General features: G+C 39.9%; 1 protein-coding gene across 2 annotated transcripts in view; it reads right to left on the bottom strand.

Moving 5' to 3' along the window:
• LOC120523085 (tripartite motif-containing protein 3-like) overlaps positions 1–20,623 on the bottom strand; it is a 124,467-nt gene that overhangs the window by 5,561 nt on the left and 98,283 nt on the right. For both annotated transcript variants that reach the window (XM_039744054.1, XM_039744055.1), the window contains exon 9: positions 13,010–13,178. In XM_039744054.1, the coding sequence (XP_039599988.1) occupies positions 13,010–13,178 (169 nt within the window). The remainder of the gene's footprint in view (positions 1–13,009; positions 13,179–20,623) is intronic.

The following is a 20,623-nucleotide window of genomic DNA, read 5'->3' as shown; positions in this document are numbered from 1 at the left end:
GTACAACCTTTCCCTGAAAAGTTTTCTCATGCTGTTAGCTGTTACTTTTATTTGTTAAACTATGCAGCCCCTCTGTCTTGTCGTTTATGAACACACCTGTTAGTCACGTCCTACATTCACAGTGGTGTTATAAATGCCCATATAGCTCACACATAAAGCATGTAGGTCCCATAATGAACATTTAAATACAATGCACCCTTTGTGTCTCACATAGGCATCCCTTTATGTCTTTTTTTGGTCAAGTCCAAAACGCATCTTTAAGGTATAGAAACCCCTGGGTCTGGTTAGTTCTGGTACGCAGCAATCTGAATCCCTGTTTACCCACAACTCTTGTCACAATCTGACCCAGGAAATCACTCATCTTGTAAGTGTCTCTGCTATGTACTGCTTTGTAAATCATTACTTCTTACTTATTGTCTTTGGTTGCACACCTGTAAATACCTTTATGTTTACTTTGTACATATTTCAGTATACAACGAGGTACATCCAGTAAAATCCTTCAAGAAAGCTCACACTTTATGTGGATGTGTCGAGTTGTTTAATCTCTCTGCGGGCGTGCTGCAAAATCGTGTCAAGTGGACAGAAAATAAATACATGTACATTAGATCAATTGGTGTTACTTATCATGATGCAATTCAAAAGACTACAAGCTTGGTCAAAAGCATCACACCCTGATCAACATGTTTGACAGAGTAATCTGCTCAACACCATCCACAGAGAAATAAATCTTCAAATCTTGTGAACTATGTAGAACAGAAGTGCTGCGTGTAAGCTTCCACACCATCTGGACTGCATAAGAACTGAAAAGTATTCAGCAGTTTCCTCCCACATCCCAAAGGCACGTGTGTTAAGTTTGTTGTGGTTATCTAAATAGGTCTGATATGAATGATAAGACACCTGTTAACCACGGGCATAATCATATACAGGTTGTCAAAGAAATATTGAGGAAAAAGGATTCAAGAACTTAAAAATGAAACATGCAATATTAGATGAAACAGAACCACATGTTAAATAATCATACTTCTATCTGCTGCATGTATTTCATAAATTCATTTTCCAAATCTAATAGATGCATTGATAGTGTTACATATGGGCATAAAGTGCGAGGCATGAGCCAACCCCAGACAGAACACCAGCCATCACACGTGAACCCGAGTCTCTGGAGCTGTGGCTAGCAGCACTAAGCACTTCAAAATCGAACAGCAAAATAAAAGCAACACTTACACTGAAACATGTAGAGCCCAGATTAGACAAATCCTTTTTTACAAATGAACAAATTGATGTAGAGACTACTATAATAAATGTGAGATAACAATTTCCATTTTTGCATCTCTCTGTTGATGCTTGTCAGCACTAATATATATCAGTCAGTCAGTCGTTTTCCAACCCGCTATATCCTAACACAGGGTCACGGGGGTCTGCTGGAGCCAATCCCAGCCAGCACAGGGCGCAAGGCAGGAACAAATCCCGGGCAGGGCGCCAGCCAACCACAGGGCAACACACACCCACACACCGAGTACACACTAGGGACAATTTAGGATCACCAATGCACCTAACTTGCATGTCTTTGGACTGTTGGAGTATGTATGCTTTAGGTATTTGTGTAAAACACATAAAAATCACCTACAGTTAAGTGGAAATTCTTGACATTGCTGTGTTTCTTTTAGATCTCTTCCTACAATGATATATGGAAAAGAAATCTTGATAGAAGAAAAGAGATCATCCAGGCTTCCATCCATCCACTTTCCAACCCGCTGAATCTGAATACAGGGTCACGGGGGTCTGCTGGAACCAATCCCAGCCAACACAGGGCATAAGGCAGGAACCAGTCCCAGGCAGGGTGCCAACCCACCGCAGGGCACACACAAACACACCCACACACCAAGCACACACTAGGGCCAATTTAGAATCGCCAGTCCACCTAACCTGCATGTCTTTGGATTGTGGGTGGAAACCGGAGCGCCCAGAGGAAACCCACGCAGACACGGGGAGAACATGCAAACTCCATCATCCAGGCTTTTATGCTTTAAATAAATCATGTGTAAAATAAAAAGAGGTTACATCTAAGGCAAGCAAAGTCTGGCTTCTTCTAAACCGAAAGGAGTAACATTGTATAAAAACCTCATGATAATTATGGAAGTGCATTAAAATATATTGTTTCACCAATAATCACCATTGTGGATGGCACTGTACACTCAGAAGCGAGATTTCAGTTGTTACTTACAGTTGTGAGAGATGTTTTGGAAAACTAAATTGCTTTTGGGTGATACTCCAAGGACTGTACATGTACAAAGAAGACCTTACACAGAACTCTTACAAAGATGATATGCCTTGCTCAAGTTTAAAATTGAAATCGATCTATTAAGTAAGGATTGTTAATCATAATTATTACGTCATTATAAACCCTGTCAATTGGTTTATAGTTTGACAGTAATATGCATATACACTGTTGTGATGAGATTAAGGTCAAAGATGAGATTACCTCCATTGAAGCTTTGGTACTCAGGCAGTGCTGCTGCTCTCTATCCATAAAATACTTTCACGGATTTGAACTGCTATACAAAGAGTGAAGTTAATTTCTGTACACTAGATAGTAATACCACCTCCACAACTGTACTTATCACAATGAGTAAATAAACGTTCAGAACTGTATAGTAAATTATGATGAGAAGAACCCCCATCATTTTGTGTCAAGTATTTGTAATCAGTTAATTTTAACTATGACATGTCTAGTAAGGTATGTGAATATTTGTTGACAGTGTCTTCTGAAGTTGCACAGAACAACATATATAGTTGGTGCTGTGTTTTAAAGGCTGATATCAGATGCACGGTGGCATGGGAGAACATTGGCACTGGTGAGTGCTGCTGCCTTCAGGAGACTCACCCTTGTCACTAGCGAGTCTGCACATTCTCCCTGTGTCTGTGTTCATTTATTGGGGTTTTCTCTTACATTCCACAGATGTGCAGGTTAGGTTGAGTGGATAATCTAAACTGGTCCTCTGTAGGCATTCAAACGTAATTGATATCATCTACTGTTAAATTCTGCTCTGTATTTGTAACATTTTTATTTTACTGTTATACTGTATTGAGGATTATTTGTGTTCCGTTCTGTGTATTGTGTTGCATTGTATTCACCCCTTTCTTTTTGACACCCACTGCACGCCCAACCTACCTGGAAAGGGGTCTCTTTTTGAACTGCCTTTCCCGAGGTTTCTTCCATTTTTTCCCTACAAGGGTTTTTTGGGAGTTTTTCCTTGTCTTCTTAGTTAGTCAAGGCTGGGGGTCTGTCAAGAGGCAGGGTCTGTTAAAGCCCATTGCGGCACTTCTTGTGTGATTTTGGGCTGTACAAAAATAAACTGTATTGTATTAATTCCTGCCTTGCTCCCAATACTGTTGGCATGGGTTCTGTCCCCTGTGACCAGAAAATTCAGACTTTTAAGTACCTACCAAATGAGATAGCTTAAAGTTCAGTATTTTTTATTTCAAAGTTATTTTTTCACAAATATGGTATATATACTTTTGCCACATGAAACTGTTTTTCAAAAATTAAGCTTTCCTATAAATTTTAAAAATATGTTGCCCATATTGGAACTTTGCAATGGAGTGTATGGGACACAAAAAAAAATCCTAAAATATTACCAAATATGTTCATTTTACAGGCCAAGACAGCAGTTGAGTATTGATCTGTGCCTTCTGTGTTTCCAATGCATGCTTGTGACAACAGGAAATAATCATTCCTGGTATACTGTTTTGGGGTGGCACAGTGGGTAGCCTGGCTGCCTCGCAGTTAGGAGACCCGGGTTCGCTTCCCAGGTCCTCCCTGCGTGGAGTTTGCATGTTCTCCCCTTGTCTGCATGGGTTTCCTCCTACAGTCCAAAGACATGCAGGTTTGGTGCATTGGTGATTCTAAATGGTCCCTAGTGTGTTTGTGTGTGTGTGCACCCTGCGGTGGGCTGGCGCCCTGCCCTGGGTTTGTTTCCTGCCTTGTGCCCTGGGATTGGCTCCAGCAGACCCCCGTGACCCTGTAGTTAGGATGGATGGGTATACTGTTTTTCTCCTTGTAAGGATACATTTTCTATTCACTTGTGCAGCACTTAAAATAAATATGGAAGTAAATCAAAACTAAACCAAATATATGGCACAAAAGTTTACCTGTGATTCTGGTCCAGAAACCAGCCCCTGGGGGTTGAAAGTTTTTTGTGCAGGAAAACTAAGTGCCGAGCTATCACATGTGGCTGGACTTCATTTCAAATGGCTGAATCTCATAATATTGGTGTTTCAAAAATGACTATTTTACAATGTGTATGCAATTGAAAGACGCAAAACAATACTTCACAACTGTCTTGGCTTGAAAAATGGACATGATTTGCAGGGGTTAGGGCCACAGGGCGCCCACAAAGGTAAAATCTGCAAGTACACTTTGGGCTATGATTAGTGTATATTCTAAGTTTACTGTGCTAAATACAGCACAAAAAGTTGTGAGAAACATGAACTAAAACAATCACTGTGCAATCAAATCATGTGTATAAGTGGCTGCTGAGACAAAGATGTGTGGTGCCCCCAAGAAGAAGTGTGTAGTTCAGCAGTTCTTAGTGATCTAGTGTGACTTTTTAAAAAATGTAAATGTAAATTGATTAGTATTAGAGATACAAAGCACACTAAGCAGGCAACAATAAGTGAAAAGCATGACACAGCCCAGTTTCGCAGATGCAGGTGATCGTGGTGTAGTTATAAAATTAAATCCTCCACGAACAGCCTCTATCACAAACCTACTACACTTATTTCTTTGAAAAACCTGACAATACAGTTTACTTGCCAAGGGGCTCAAAGCATTGTCATGCGATTATTTCATTTATGTTTGTAATGCTCATTATTGTAGGAAATAAAAAGAACGGGAACTTGATTGATTCAATGTAAGAGGGACCTAATACTTACGCCTAGCCTACTATGAATGGACTGTTCACTACACTGGCTTTACCAACTTAATTTTTAAATGTGTTATTAACTGTCGGTCATTGAAGGTCATGTAAGAGAATTTTTCAATATTATATTGGCAGAGGCTTGTTCAGTGTAAGAACAGAGCAGTTTATAGAATCAACTGCAGTGGCACTACACTAATAATTTATGGACACACTGGTAGCCACAAGCCATCTATACATTTACATTTATTTGATTAAGCTATTGTCACATTATGTGAGTCACAGGCAATATCACATTTAGCAAATGAGCACTGGTCTTCCAGTGCAGTCATGCTCACCCAATTTTCTGATTGCCAATAGTCTGTTGCCTGACAGAGTGGCACTTTATGAAGGGTTAATATCTGCAGGAAGATCAGCAACCTGCCCCTTACATTTTTTTCATTCTGTTACGGTATGTAAAATATGAAGCATCAGACAGATGAGCTTCTGTTCTGTTTGTGAGGTTCAAAACACACATGTTCTTTATTCCTTGTCACTATATTTTATGCATTGTACTTCTGCATGAACATTCTATGGTACATTTTGGTTGTCAGCTCTAATGCATACATAGCCTACCCCTCCAAATAATGAGAAAATCAAATCTGATTTTATTTTAGCTAGTTGCAGACTAGTTGGTTACACTCTTTAGGAATGTCACATTAGACTATTAGCTTCATGGGAATACACCGCCAACTGCCTCCAACTGGCTACAACTGAAAATCACTGGTTAAGTTGTCTAAAGTGAAATAGGCTTTAGCATACACTTTTATCTGACTTACAAAAGAGGTCAAAATAATTGAATAAACACCAATCTGGAGGACAAAATTGATCACCACAAATGAAGAGCTCAGAACAAAATACAAGCAAGATACAATTCGTAGGCTAGTTTTAAAAACCAAACAACTAATATCAGTTAGACAGAAATTCATCAAACAAGAGAGTCTTCAAACACTTTCTGAACACATTGATGGAGTCAGAAGTTTAAATGGAGGTGCGCAGCTCAATCCCCCAGCTAGAACCTACACACGAAGAGTCTGGATAGAGATTTGATACCATACAGAGGTTCATCAGTAGACCTGTGAGGTCGAGAAGGAGCATAGGGCCTCACAAGTGGATCCATCCTTAGAAGGCATCATTGTTCCGAGCAGAAACCAAAGTGAGCACAACTCTAGGCCTACAGAAGTGTTTGGTGGCACAAAACAAAATTTTTTTTTTAGGATTTCAGGTAAATAAGAATGGTATGGTGTTATGAGCAACAAGGGTAAATGCTAAAAGGAAATAAAGAAATAGCCAAATAAGAGCAAATCTGGGTCTTTGCACTCTCTGCTTGAGAGGCGCTTTTCATGTTGTGGTAAAGTTAAAGGCAGCACAGTTGATGATGATAAAATGATCCATACCACAATATATAATACCTCTCCTTATAATGCACACAGAACCAGAACCATTTCTGTTTTTTTAAGATTGAGATGCTGCCTTTACAGGGAATAAATTCAAAGGCACAGAAGAAATGAATGAGTCTTAAGACAGAAAGGTCTGCCTCTTCTGCACTATCACCTGAAATGGGAGAACTTTAGCAAATTAAGCTACCCCTCCCCCTCCCCCCCCATCACTACTCAGGAGTCTGACAACCTGGGAAGAAATGGGGGGGCAAATCCCTGTTTGAAAAAGAGAGGAAGTGAGATAATCCCATTGTTCATCTGACTGAGAAAGATTGCAATTATAGCTGTCTGGAGTACGCTAGCACTATTCATCTCTAAATGTCATCATAAAAAGAAGGCACCTGGTAGGTTTTGCTTGTCATTTCAAAGTTCTTAACATTGTTGTTAAAACAATAACCTTGACTAAGCATATCTCTGAATATATTGCAAAAATACCTCTTATTGGACAAACAAAAAATCCATTCCTGATTATTAGAGCACACTTTTCTAATTTATGCAGGCTTTCCTCCATGGCTGATGCTAATGCACTATCACAGATAAATGCTCTAGGACCTGTCACCCACACAATAAGAAGAACACCTTATACAGTAATTATAATGTAGTATAATTATTATGTATTATGCTACAGACCCTGGAGAGCAACCTCTAATGCAAAAGACTGCTGATGCCTACACATCTGTCTGAGGTCACACCATTTCTCCATTCTTCTTTCTTTTTTTTACTGAAAACACTTCCTGACTCTCCTTCTTCTTCTTCTTTTGGCTGCTCCTGTTAGGGGTTGCCACAGTGGATCATCTTCTTCCATATCGTCCTGTCCTCTGCATATTATTCTATTACACCCATCACCTGCATGTTTTCTGTCACCACATCCATAAACCTCCTCTTAGGCCTTCCTCTTTTCCTCTTGCCTGGCAGCTCTATCCTTAGCATCCTTATCCCAATATACCCATCATCTCTCCTCCGCACATGTCCAAACCAACGCAATCTCACCTCTCTGACTTTGCTTCCCAACTGTCCAACTTGAGCTGACCCTCTAATGTACTGTGTTAAAAAATCAGCTTGTCTTGAAAGAATTCACCTTTCTCTAAGTGTTTCAATGACTATTAGATGACTGGCCTATGGATGCCAATCTTCTTATATAATACGCTACCGTGGCTGTCCGTTTGTCTGCCCAGGATATTAAATCACCTGTAGCTCGCAAACCGTTTCACCTATTGACCTGAAATTTGGTACACATATACTACATGACTTCCACTATACACTTTCATGGGGATGAATGACCTCCATGGTTGTTCATGTTTTTATTTTAATTTTATTTTATTGTAGAATCAACTCTCTGCAGCAACCAGCAGGGCGGCCAGGTGGATCGTGCATATGGGTGCCGTTCTCATTCCCTACCACCTTCACTGTCATTTCCCCTACCTCTTTGTATCTTAAATCATTCTTGAGGCAGATTGAAGACTTGAGTGCCAGCTTACGTGAAAAATTAAGGAAAACGTACTAAGTAATTGCAACGCAAATACTGACTTAATCAGTTTTAATGCGAAAAGATGCCGACAAAATAGGAGAAGAAGCGGGCCGCTAGGGTGGAGAAAAGAAGAGATGCTCAGGAAGAAGCAAGCGCATCAACCTCTGAGCAAACGAATGCTAAACGTACAGAGAAAGAGTCAAGTGTAACGTGCAATGCACCATTACTAATTACAAATAAAGTTGTACTCTAGCATCTTTCATTTTGAGTTTTGGTTTACTGGAATTGTATGTCATAAGGTTAGTTGGGAGCATGCACTTATAGCACATTGCCGCACCCACCACACGACAAACCACCTGGTTTGGGACCCGAGTGCAGCAGGTGACACCTCAGCACCACACTGGAACAGTGGGAGGTTTGTCACAGTGGTTGGAGTGCCAATCCTGCCACCAACCCCCAAGTTTCTTCTGTAAGTTGGAGGACCTGCTCGAAAGGGCTGGATGCAGATTAACGTCATACCCAGGATGAAACAATTACAGGTCAAGGGCCTTGCTCATGTAGTCATTTCTGGCATTTACAGGATTCGAACCGGCCAGCTTCCGATTGCTGGCTCAGATCCCTAGCCTCAGAGCCACCACTCCAGCCTATGTCATAAGTGAACAAGGGAGGAAAAACACTGGCAGGGAGCTATACATAATGGCGAGCCATAAAAGAGGAGCCAGCTGCCTCAACATAATTACAGTATATTGCTATTCCTTAATTGGTGAACAGCTTCATTTTTATAGCTTACTCTCAGATTGAATACAGGTGATGGTCATGGTCACATGTCTACCATCGTATTACTCACTTCTTGACCTACAACTCTCAGATGTTGTTGCATGTAGCAACAGTGTGAATTTTAAAATATGTTTTTGGAGCCTGCATATCCAATATGAAAAAGCCACTGCATCTTATAAGCCAAGGGCATTCAATGAAGCATTGCTACAGCAGACAGCCAAATATACCAGCCAGATTCCAGTTCTGCCAGCCAACTGTGACAAACCTGGACAACTTTAACTAACACTGTGCCCTCTGTCAGTCCAGCCCTCCATCTGCTCCATTCTTGCTTCTTAGATTGGTCCTGGTGGCAGATTGTTTTTCTAAATCAACGAGTCACTCTTATATCTAATTGGTGTCATTGTTTCATTTTCCTTTAAGTTTTTCTTCCTATTTTGCATTCAGAAAAGTGCTCCAGAATGATTTTTACATTTACAAGAAATTATTTTTTGTGCTTTTTGTGCTTCTGCCATGGCTTTAAATTCAAAACTAGCTTTAACGATTTTCCTGTAAATTCACCTTTTGCTGCGGAGTTTGCTCTCCTAATTGTATTCAAATACTGACCCAGGTGCAAATGACACCAAATGCTGAAGTGTAGCTGCTACTTCAGTGTGATGTTTAGTTGTGAGCTAATGATAAGAGACTAGTGTTTTAAGATGTACGCTACATACCCAAAAGTGTGTGCACACCCTTCAAACTGACTGAGTTCAGGTGTTTCAGCGGCACCCATTGCAAACTGGTACCTAAAATCAAGCACTTACCTATCTATGCATCCTCCATGGACAAACATTGGCAGTAGGATTGAACATACTGAAGAGCTCAGTGATTTTAAACATGGCACTGTCATAGGAGGCCACCTTGGCCACAATTCAGTATGTGAGATTTCTGTTTTGTTAGATCTGTCTCGGTCAATTGTAAGTGCTGTTACTGTGAAGTGGAGCAACAACAGCTCAGCCATGAAGTGGTAGACCACTCAGACTCACAGAGCAGGACCGTCAAGTGCTGAAGCACATAGCATGTAAAAGTTTCCTATCCTCAGTTGAATCACTCACAACAGAGTTCCAGACTGCCTGTGGAAGCAACATCAGCAAAGGATCTGTGTGTCAGAAGCCTCATGAAATGGGCTTTCATGGTTGAGCAGCTGCTCACAAGCCTTAGATTACTAATTGCAATGCCAAGTATTAGCTACAATGGTGTAAAGCATGTCACCATTGGACCCTGGAGCATTGGGGAAAGTGTTTTCTGGAGAGATAAATCACATTTCACTATGTGGTTGTCTGATGGATGAATTTGGGCTTGGCGGATGTCCAGAGAATGCTACCTTCTGGACTGCATAGTGTCTTCTGGAAAGTTTGGTGGAGGAGGGATCATGGTCTGAGGCTGTCCTTCAGAGTTCAGGTTAGCCCCCCTGGTTCCAAAGAAATTACTGTTGATACTACAGTACACAAAGACATTTTTGACAGTTGTGCACTTCCAACTTTGTGGCAACAGTTTGGGGAAAGCCCTTTTCTGTTGCAGCATGACTGTGCACCTGTGCACAAAGCCTGGTCCATGATGACATGTTCTGATTAGTTTGTTGTGAAGGAACATGAGCTCTGATCTCAATCATACTGACCACTGTTTGGGATGAACTGGAATGCTGATTATTAGACAGATCCTCTTGATGAGCATAAGTACCTGACCTTACAGATGCTCTTTTGCCTGAATAGGCACAGAATCCCACAAACAAACTTCACAATCTCATAGGAAGCCTTTCCAGAAGAGTAGAAGCAGTTACAGCCACAAAGCAGAAAAACACCACATTAATGCCCATGGTTTTGGAATGTGATCTCCAACAAGCTCATACAGGTGTGATGGTCAGGTATCCACAAGCCTTTGGCCCATATAGTATATTTGCAGGCCAATTTTTGAAGTACTAGTGCTGGTTATAAAGAGAAAAGCTTTACAGCGAATCTGTCTGATACGTTATCACAATGTAGACTAGCTAGGTATAATGTAAAATCAAGATGGTTATGATGCTACCTTAGTATTTCCAAAGTCAAGCAGACACCTTACACCTAAGCCAAGCAGCTAGAAAAGGGTTGGGAGCAAATAATTTATGTTCTGCAAACACATTTTAAATGAAAAGTGTGTGTGTTTTTCTCTCTTCTATTTTCTGTTCATAGAATCTTGCTGTCTTAAAGCATATGGTTAATTAACAGTATGTGTTATCTTATGTGTGAGAGAGAATGCACTACGTACATGTATCCTCCCTGAAGTTTTCAGAAATATGTCAATGTTACCAATTTGACAGCCATTCCCTCCTGAAACTGTCAGCACTAATTTTAGAAATCTTGACAGAATATTTGCAGGAACTTTAGCAGCAATTAAAAAGTTGCTTTCACAATGGTTTTTTACACTCATCCATTTTGGTTCTAAGCTCTAACTAAGAAATTCCAAATAGTGTATTGGTGGTGAGCTGTGGTTTGACATAGGCTTTAGACGCATGGCTTAGTCACTTTATGGAGTCTACAACGGTTTTCTACTGGCACTCAGTTTTCACACGTCCCAAAGCCTCATAACTGACCTAGTGAGAATGCATGTGCAAACATGTGTCTTATAATAGATAAGTGTCTCATCCAGAAAGACTAAAGAATAAAGCAAGTTAAACAATTTATGGACAAATAAGTTAACTATGTTTTAGGCCAGTTTGTCTTCAGGCATACTGTTGTCACACACGTGCGCATGGGAGGCAGCTAAAGGGCTTGAGTAAGGGCAGTTCTCACTCATACCACGATGTGGCAGAGTGCACTGACTCTTTTTCTCCCTTTCCTGTAGACCATTCATGGGAGATTCCACCTGGCCCTCTTGACATCATTTCCGGGACCGAGCCTATGGAAGAAGACCTTGCCGGCTCCGGCCCCTGTGATGTCACGTCTGGGCTCGAACCAATGGCTGAAGACCTTATGAGCCCAACCCCTTTGATCTCACTTCCTGTCTTCCCCTTTAAAAGCCTCCACCTTTTCCCTATTCCCTCAGTTTTGCTTTGGACTCGGTGCTGTATCTACTTGAACAACTTTGCAGCCAGGAAAGCAATTATACGGATGGATGCCCCAAACTTTTCTATGACACTGAGTCGAGTTTGTGACACTGTGTAATGAATAACTATATGTGGCATTGCTAAGCACTGATAATTTGCAGAAAAAGAAAAATCTTGAAGTTTTCATATAATGATCTAATTTTTATTAGGATCAACCATAAAACCATTTTCTGATTTTTGCCCAAAAAGCTGGAGCCCTACCCAGCAGTAGTCAGCTGATCCAATTAATTTCGTGAGGTCATTCCAAAGTCTGGGTGCTATACGGCTAAAGGCCCAGTCACCCACAGAGTGCAGGTTAGTATGGGACACAACAAGACTGCCAGTATCAGAGGACCTAAGTGGGCAAACAGGAGCATAGTGATTTAGAAGGCCACTGATGTAGCCCAGTGTGAGGCCATTTAAAGCTTTGTAGGTTGATAATAAAATTTTATATTCAGTTCTGTCAGACACAGGGAGCCAGTGGAGGCAAAGCAGGATGGGTGTTATGTGCCCGCTGTTGCTGGTCCATGTTAGGACTTTTGCAGCAGAGTTTTGAATCAACTGGAGCTGTGATATGAAATTAGAAGTGGCACCTGCCAATAGGGAGTTATAATAATCAATGCGGGAAGTGATAAAAGCATGGACAAGTTTATTGACATTAGAAAAGGAGAGGAAAGAGAGATCATGGGATATGTTACAAAGGTGAAAGTAAGAAAGCTTCTTAATGTGGTTTATGTGGGCAGAATAAGTAAGGGAGGAATCAAAAATGACACCAAGATTCCTTGCATTAGAAGAAGGTCTGATGAGATCACCATCAGGAGTGACTGAAAAGGAACTTATTTCTTAAGTTGTGCTTTAGTGCCAATCTGCAAGAGTTCAGTTTTGTTGAAGTTTAATTTTAAAGAGTTCTGCTCCATCCAGGTTTTAATTTCACTGAGGCAAGTTGTGAGCTGACAAAGCTCTGATGAAGTTTCACTTTTAACATTGAAATAGAGTTGAGCACCATCTGCATAAAAATGATAACCCAGTCCAAAGCTATGAATAATATGGCCAAAGGGAAGCACATATATCTCTCAAGAACCCAGATCCCAGATAAACTCCACAAAGAGTCAAAAGCTAAACTGAGGTACAATCATCAAGACACCCCTTACCCATCATATACCTGGAAGGCCTAACACAACTCCTCCTGTTTTGTATATTTTACTTTAAATGTTATCCGGTTTATAATAAACAGGACATTCACAGAGACATACATTACCATCTAATGTACCTGCAAACTGCCTGTCTGATGTTCCTCTTGCTCCAAATTTTGTGACAAGCTTCCCATTGGATTGGAAAATGAAAACACAGCAAGCCTTGTTATCCACAGCAATGATGTGACCATTACGATCAACGGCTACACCTTTGGGTCCCATTAGCCGACCAGCTCCAATTTTATTCTGTAAAAAAAAAAAAAATGTAATAAATGCAAAGTGAAATAGTCCAAATTCTGAGAGAAACTGCTATGTATGCCATTTACCCATAACTACATTTTCATGGTTGTGGTCTAACCCATCAGTAAATGGTTCACTCATGCTCACACCCACTCCCACCTGCATCAAGCCAGTTTAGAGATGATAGTTAAACAAATTAGAAGCAAGGAATTCTTGACAAAAGTGAAAAATCTAAAACAAATTTTCAAAACATGTTCAAATAGACACACTTGGTACCTAAGAGCAAACTAAATGAGATCTTAGAGCAACTTGGCTATCATCTACACCAGAGGCTTTCAACTCAAACCTTGGAGGCCGCAGTGGCTACAGGTTTCTTAATTGCTGCTAATGGAAGACTTTTTTCCTTGATTTTAATTGATTTGCTTTTTTAAGATTTGTCTTTTCTTAAGCAGCACCCAAACAAAGATGTCAGGCAAAGCAAGCAAAATGGATGACCAGCTAACTTGATTCCATTTGCATCTACCGTATGTGTCCATCAAGCAATATCTACTTCAACAAAATATTTAATATCAGCAGTTTTAGAGACATGTGATGTTGCAGAATGAGAGTATTAAACAATTCACAGAGTTAAATAATGCACTTTATCAGTGGCTTCAAATTATGATATTAGTTGAAGTGAAAATGGTGACCGTCTAGGAACTGACTTTGAGATTCTTAGCTGATCATCTCTTGGTTTTCTTTACATTTCATTATTGCTTGGCTGTTGGTTAGGGAAAAAAAGAAACAATTAAGGGTGCTGAATCTTAGAGGGGAAGCCCATTAAAGTTAAGGCAAAAGCAGTCTGTCCCACCAGTAGAATGAATTGGTCACTAATGAGGAAGGTGGCTGGAATGAAAACCTGCAGCCACAGCAGCCCTCCAGAATCTGAGTTTGACTCCACTGATTTAGACCTGTAAGGCAGTTGAACTGAATTAGTTTCTGTTAAATGTAAACTTTTTGTTTGCTGTAGATAACATTCTAACCTTGCAGTTCGCTATATATTTAATTTCTGGTGGCATGTACTGTATGCCATAATACTCATAAATAGCATTAAATTTTTATTATTTGTATATGTCTAAAAGATATAAGTGTAAGGCAATAAAATTCACATACACTGTACCTTTCCACACTATCATGATTTTAAATATTGAAAATAATAACTCAGTGAACATTATATCCATTCATCCATTATCCAACCCGCTATGTAAATTTGCTTTAACGCTGTTACAAAAGCAAGGAATCCATGAAGTTATGTGGTTTACTTTATATGAACAGAAAAATAAATATATACAATATGCATATGGTCTTCATCCAGAATGGCCACTAAATTAAGTGCACCCTCCCAGCATTCGCACATAATTGCCTTCTCAGTCAAGGGGCACTATGCAGGTACCAAGGGATCGTGTACGCACAGTATGTTATCCAAATGAAGAGACTAAAGGTACAAGTGACTAATAACTTAGCATAGTAATGGGCACATGAGTGTGTCTAGAACAGCAGTATTGCTGTGATTTTTCTGTCTGTGCCCAGGCTGAATGGGCTTCCACAAAAAGCCATAAAACTAATGAAGTCAGAAACACACTGTTGATGAAAAATGCTGAATAATTTGTAAGTAACGGCAAGCTAAAAGCTGGGAGTAACAGTGGTGCCAAAAGAGATAGATCAGAAAATGCAGCTCATAGCACCTTAATACAACAGTGGTATGGCAAGGCATAATAAGCCAGCTAAGCGTTGCTGCACCCACCACAACACGACAGAGCGGCTTGAGATCCTGGTTGGCAACCATACACCCCCCAACCCCCAGGTCAGACACGGGGTCCAGTCCCACCCCCCAGAAATGACCATCTATCTGCTGCAGCCAGGTATTACATGGGTGTTCCCTTGGCCTGGTCCAGCTGCTCAGGCCCTCAACAACAATGATCCTGCGAGCCGGATCATCCTCAGGAAATCGCACCATGTGCCCAAAAAAGACATCAATCAATTGCAACTAGTGCAGAATGCAGCTGCTAGAATCTTAACTATATGCATATTCAAAGGGGCGTAATTCTGGGAGGAGACAGGGCGGGACAGCAGACACGTGCATGTGCGTTACTTTTCATACTGACTGGGATTTATGTAGTGGAAGAACATGGAAGCTGGCGAAAGCACAGATTTATGCATCTGGATTTTTTTGTGCATAAGCACATTTCTGCTTTTGTGCTAACGTCATGTTATAGTGCAAATTCTACACACGGCGTTATGCATGAGGCCCCAGGTGTTTATCCATTACATTATAATGAGTCACACCAGCAGAAGAAGGAAACTGGTGTGACAGTGGCTCATGGAATTTGCTGACAGCACTACTACAAGAAGCATCAGGTCACATTCACCGCTGTGTTAGCATTTTATTAACTTCTACTGGGAATCTGTTTTGCAGTCAGTCAGTACTATCAAACAAGTAAAAGAGGCGTTGTGCTTTTAAAAAAAATCAGCAGCCTGGGAGAAGAGGCAAGATTAAAAACAAAGCGAAGATCAAATCTGGGAGATCAAAAATGCTAGCAACCAAAGCCAAAATGCAATATAAAATTCATAGACAGAAAAAGGTCAAAGGATGTTCAAAAAATGGAGAATCAAAAAGAGCAATTAATCAAAGCAACTACATGAGGGTTTGGGGGAATCTGTGTACTCGGACACAGAGACAACTTTGAGATTAACTTTTATCCTGTTCGGTTACAATTGACAGTTCACAACTTCAGAGGACACAGCCCTGGCAACGTGGGTGCTATCTTAACAACGGGACCTAAAAATAGATGGCAGTGGAAAAGGAATAGAAAATACATATATACTAACAAAACTAAGCCAACGGGCGAAAAACAGATGTGACCACCAGAATCTTTGTGGTAGAAAACCCCCAAATACACGAAAAAACCAAAACAGGAACCACAAGAATTTCCATCATAAACTAAGAGATACTGAGAATCCTGACAAAAGATGGAGTAACCTCTCCCAAGATAAATTTGAAACAGTAAACTAATAATTTATTGCAGTTGCACTGAATATTTCATTGTTCTAAGATACAAAAAAACTTTAAAAATTCACCAATGCTTTTCCATGGGAGTTTTCAACATTTCAAAACTTTGCACAGCATGGTCAATTGGAAATATAACTCAACTGACAAATTTCTTTTAAAAATAAGTGGTTTGGTCTCGTCCGTTGCAAGAGATGGACGTCTGAAGCGGAGCTCCACTAGCAACGGTGTTATTTTTCATATTATCTTCTTATTATCCTGAGATATCCTGTATTTATCCAGCCTGAGGGTACTACTACAGTATATGCAAGCATACATAAACATGGCCAACAAGAAAGGGGTTCAGAAAGAAACGAAAGAAACAAAAACTAAAGTTACATCCAAGCTCAGATCGGCAAGCCCAAGTTCAAGCTCAAGGTACGGCCTTTCAGTGACCTGGATCAGATGGGCGAAAGCCCAGACTCCTCGGGACCACGGTCCGCTACATCATCTCTGGCTAAGAGCGAAATGGGGAGCGAATGTACGAGTGTGAGTGACGTAAGTCACGGTAGCTCGCTGATTGGAGAAGATCATCTGAAACTGGAAAAGGCCTTGCAGTCCACGCTTTCAACTACTCCACGCAAGCCGGGAACACCGGCTGTAATAGAGCCCACTGCCTCACCTACGGTGCACGAAAGCAGAATTGATCTGTCTGAACTGAAGGTGATGATCACTGAGCTCATGCAAGAGATAAAGAAAGATATAAAGAAAAGCGAGAAGGCAAATGAAAAGGCAAGGGAAAAAGCAAATGAGAAGCTGCGACAGAAGCTGCGACAGGAGCAGCAGCAGGATAATAAAGACTTGGAGAAACGCATATGTGTTCACTTTGACACAGTCTTTAAAGATATGCTGGGTAAATTTGAAGAGCACATTCAGAAAACCTTGTTTAAACTGAGCACACTTGCTGATCAACTGGAGGATGTCAAGGAGACATTCACAACTCGGATTGAAACAGCCGAAAATCTAGCTGCCAGTGCTGAAGAAAAAGCAACAACTGCCAACTCCAAATGCAAAAAACTCGGAGACAGACTTGCTGCTTTGGAAGATGGAAGCAGAAGGAATAATATTAGAACCGAAGGTGTACCTAAGAATCGAGAAAATCCAAACCCAGTGAAATTCGCAACTGAACTATTTTCTAAAATAATTGGAGAGGACTTTAAAGCAGATTCTGAGATAGCAGCGGCTTATCACGTACTCGGATCAAATACCGTCAGACCTAGATCTTTTATTATTCGCTTCGAGAGATTATGATTTAAGCTAGAGGTGATGGCACTCCTCAGACACAAGCAAAAGATTATATATGAAAATAACCACATTCGTATCTTCCCTGATTTCTCTCTAACAACAGCTACTAAACGTGCAGGCTTCTATAACATCAAACATCGGTTACGGCAAGCCAGTATCAAATACAGCCTCTTGTATCCTGCCAAACTGAAAGAGGAATTGCACGGCCAATTCTATGCCTTCGCCAGCAAAGAAGAAGCAGAAAAGGAATTAAGAAAGCTGATCCCAACACTATTCTGAAACACAATAGTGAGTCGTAGCCTGTCATGACATGGCAAGGATAAATAACCTACTGCTTGATCTATTTGTTAAGATACGTTTTTTTTTTATAATTATATATCCTCTTTATTACTTGGACGCTATCTGTTTATGTTTTAATTACAGTTATAGACGTTTGCGCTTAATTTTTTTTTAATTTTAATTAAAAAATTTTTTTTTTGATCTTATTTATTTATTTTTTCTCTACCCTAAAGGAGACTGTTTAACATCATACCCTTGGTTTATTGCTATTGTTATTATTGCATTAAGACTTACTATGCTTATTCTGGACCACTTTCTAACGCCATTCCCCGGGTTTATTATCCGGGTTTATTATCTTAATACATTAAGATTGATGAAGATTATATATATTTTAGGTTCATAGTTTGTCAATGATTATATTTTAGGCATATAGTATTTAGATTATATTGGCAATAGATATCTATTTTTTAATCCTTAAATGCCGCTGCGTGGGGGCTTGTTTTGCTTTGGACGCGCTCTGTCTAAGGGGGGGAGAGAAAGAGAGCAGGCTATATCTATATTTAATCTATCCTTTTAATCTTTATAATTATAACTACCAACGTAACAACAAGCTGCATGGCAAAAACTCTTGGGGAAATAGGAAATTAAGGTTAAAGCTGTCTCACTTCCAGTTAAGACTATAAAATGACATCAAATATTCAGGATCAATGTCTCCATGATGGGACAGTTAACTTTGTGAGCTGGAATGTTAAAGGCCTGAATCATGAATTAAAAAGAAACCTAACAGGTTTAAATGCTAAAATAGTATTTTTACAGGAGACCCACTTACTAAGCAAGGATCAGTTCCGGCTGCGAAAGGACTGGACTGGCCAAATGTTCCATTTCTAGCTTTACAAAGAAAACTAGAGGTGTGGGAATTCTCATACATAGAACAGTCTCATTTGTAGCATCAGATGTAGTATTGGATCCTGAAGGGAGATATGTGATGGTCATGGGAGACTTATCTAACTGTAAAATGATTTTGATAAATGCTTATGCACCTAATGTTGATGATAAGGAATTTATACAAAATGTATTTGCATCCATTCCCAATGTGAACACTCATAAAATTATAATGGCTGGGGACTTTAATTGTGTTTTAAATCCTCCCTTAGTATGGACTTCTATCACAGGGGGGACGACATCTAACACTGCAAAGATAATTACAAAGTTTATAACTGATCACAACTTATCAGACCCTGGAGGTTTTTAAACCCAAACTCAAGAACATATTCTTTCTACTCACCAGTACATCATTGCTACTCAAGAATTGATTATTTCTTTATAGATAATAATTTCTTGCCTACGATTAAATCTTGCAAATATGATGCTATTGTTATTTCTGACCATGCACCTCTGATCTTGGAGCTAAAGTCACTATGCCCCACACACTCACCTCGCAGATGGCGTCTCAACCCGATTCTATTAGCAGACGAGAATTGTACAGAATTTATATCCAAACAAATCAGTTTCTTCCTAGAGACAAATACATCCTCAGATTTCTGCAGGAATACTCTGGGAAACTCTTAAGGCCTTCTTAAGAGGACAGATTATCTCATATCTTTCCCACAGAAATAAATTAGAAACCAAGAAAGTAGCAGAGCTAAAAAGTGAAATTACTAGAATAGATGAAGAACATGCCAGGCTTCCAAGCGAGGCTCTACATAGGAAAAGGCAGGCTCTGCATTCAGAACTAAACCTCTTGACAACTAAAGAAACTGAACAACTAATTTATAAATCCAGACATCATTACTATGAACATGGAGAGAAAGCTAATAAGCTTTTAGCTCAACAAATTCACAAGCAAGAAGTCCACAACGCAATCCCAGTAATCACCAGCACGAAATGATACAAAATCATCAACTACAAAAATATAATGCACACATTTAGAGACTACTATAAATCCTTATATTCTACTGAGTTTAAAGAAGACAACACACAATCTAATGCATTTCTGGATACATTACAGATACCACAAATAGATATTTAGTGTGGAGGAACTGATAAACCTCTGGCTTATCAGAATTACTAGATGCTATAAAGTCACTTCAAGTCGGGTAAGCAGCAGGCCCTGATGGCTACCCTGCAGAATTTTATAAGAAATTCTCCGCTCAGCTAGCTCCCCTCCTATTAGCAACATTTACAGAAGGCCAGAGGCAATGAAACTCTCCCTCAAACTTTTCACCAATGCATTAATCACCGTTATTCCTAAACAATAATTATGAGTTATTACAATGTGCATCATACAGACCAATTTCACTTTTGAATAATGACGTTAAAATACTCTCAAAAGTCATAGCTAGAAGGATGGAGAAAGTGCTCCCTCGGTAATATCACAAGATCAAACTGGATTTAACAAGGGTCGACACTTATCTTCAAATCTTCCACGCCTGTTTAATGTAATATACTCACCAACTAAATCAAACACCCCAGAAATATTATTATCATTGGATGCAGAAAAAGCATTTGACATGATTGAATGGAAATACCTTTTTACTACATTGGAGAAATTTGGGTTTGGCTCGAACATTTGTGCATGGATCAAACTACTGTATACCAATCCAGAAGCTTCAGTTTGTATCAACAACATTTGTTCAGACTACTTTAAACTAGAACGTACAGACAAGGATGCCCCTTGTCACCCTGCTGTTTGCAATTGCCATTGAACCACTGGCAATACACTGTCGAAATGCTGATCAGATAAAGGGATTATCAGAGAAGGACTGGAACAGAAAATTTCTCTATATGCAGATGATATGGTACTGTATATACTGTATCAGGCCCTAAAATTCTGTGCCTGCAG

This window comes from Polypterus senegalus, chromosome 2 (assembly GCF_016835505.1).
Source record: "Polypterus senegalus isolate Bchr_013 chromosome 2, ASM1683550v1, whole genome shotgun sequence".
Classification (NCBI taxonomy): Eukaryota; Metazoa; Chordata; class Cladistia; order Polypteriformes; family Polypteridae; genus Polypterus; species Polypterus senegalus.
Note: the sequence above shows the minus strand (reverse complement) of the source record. Positions and strands in the feature narration are given on the sequence as shown.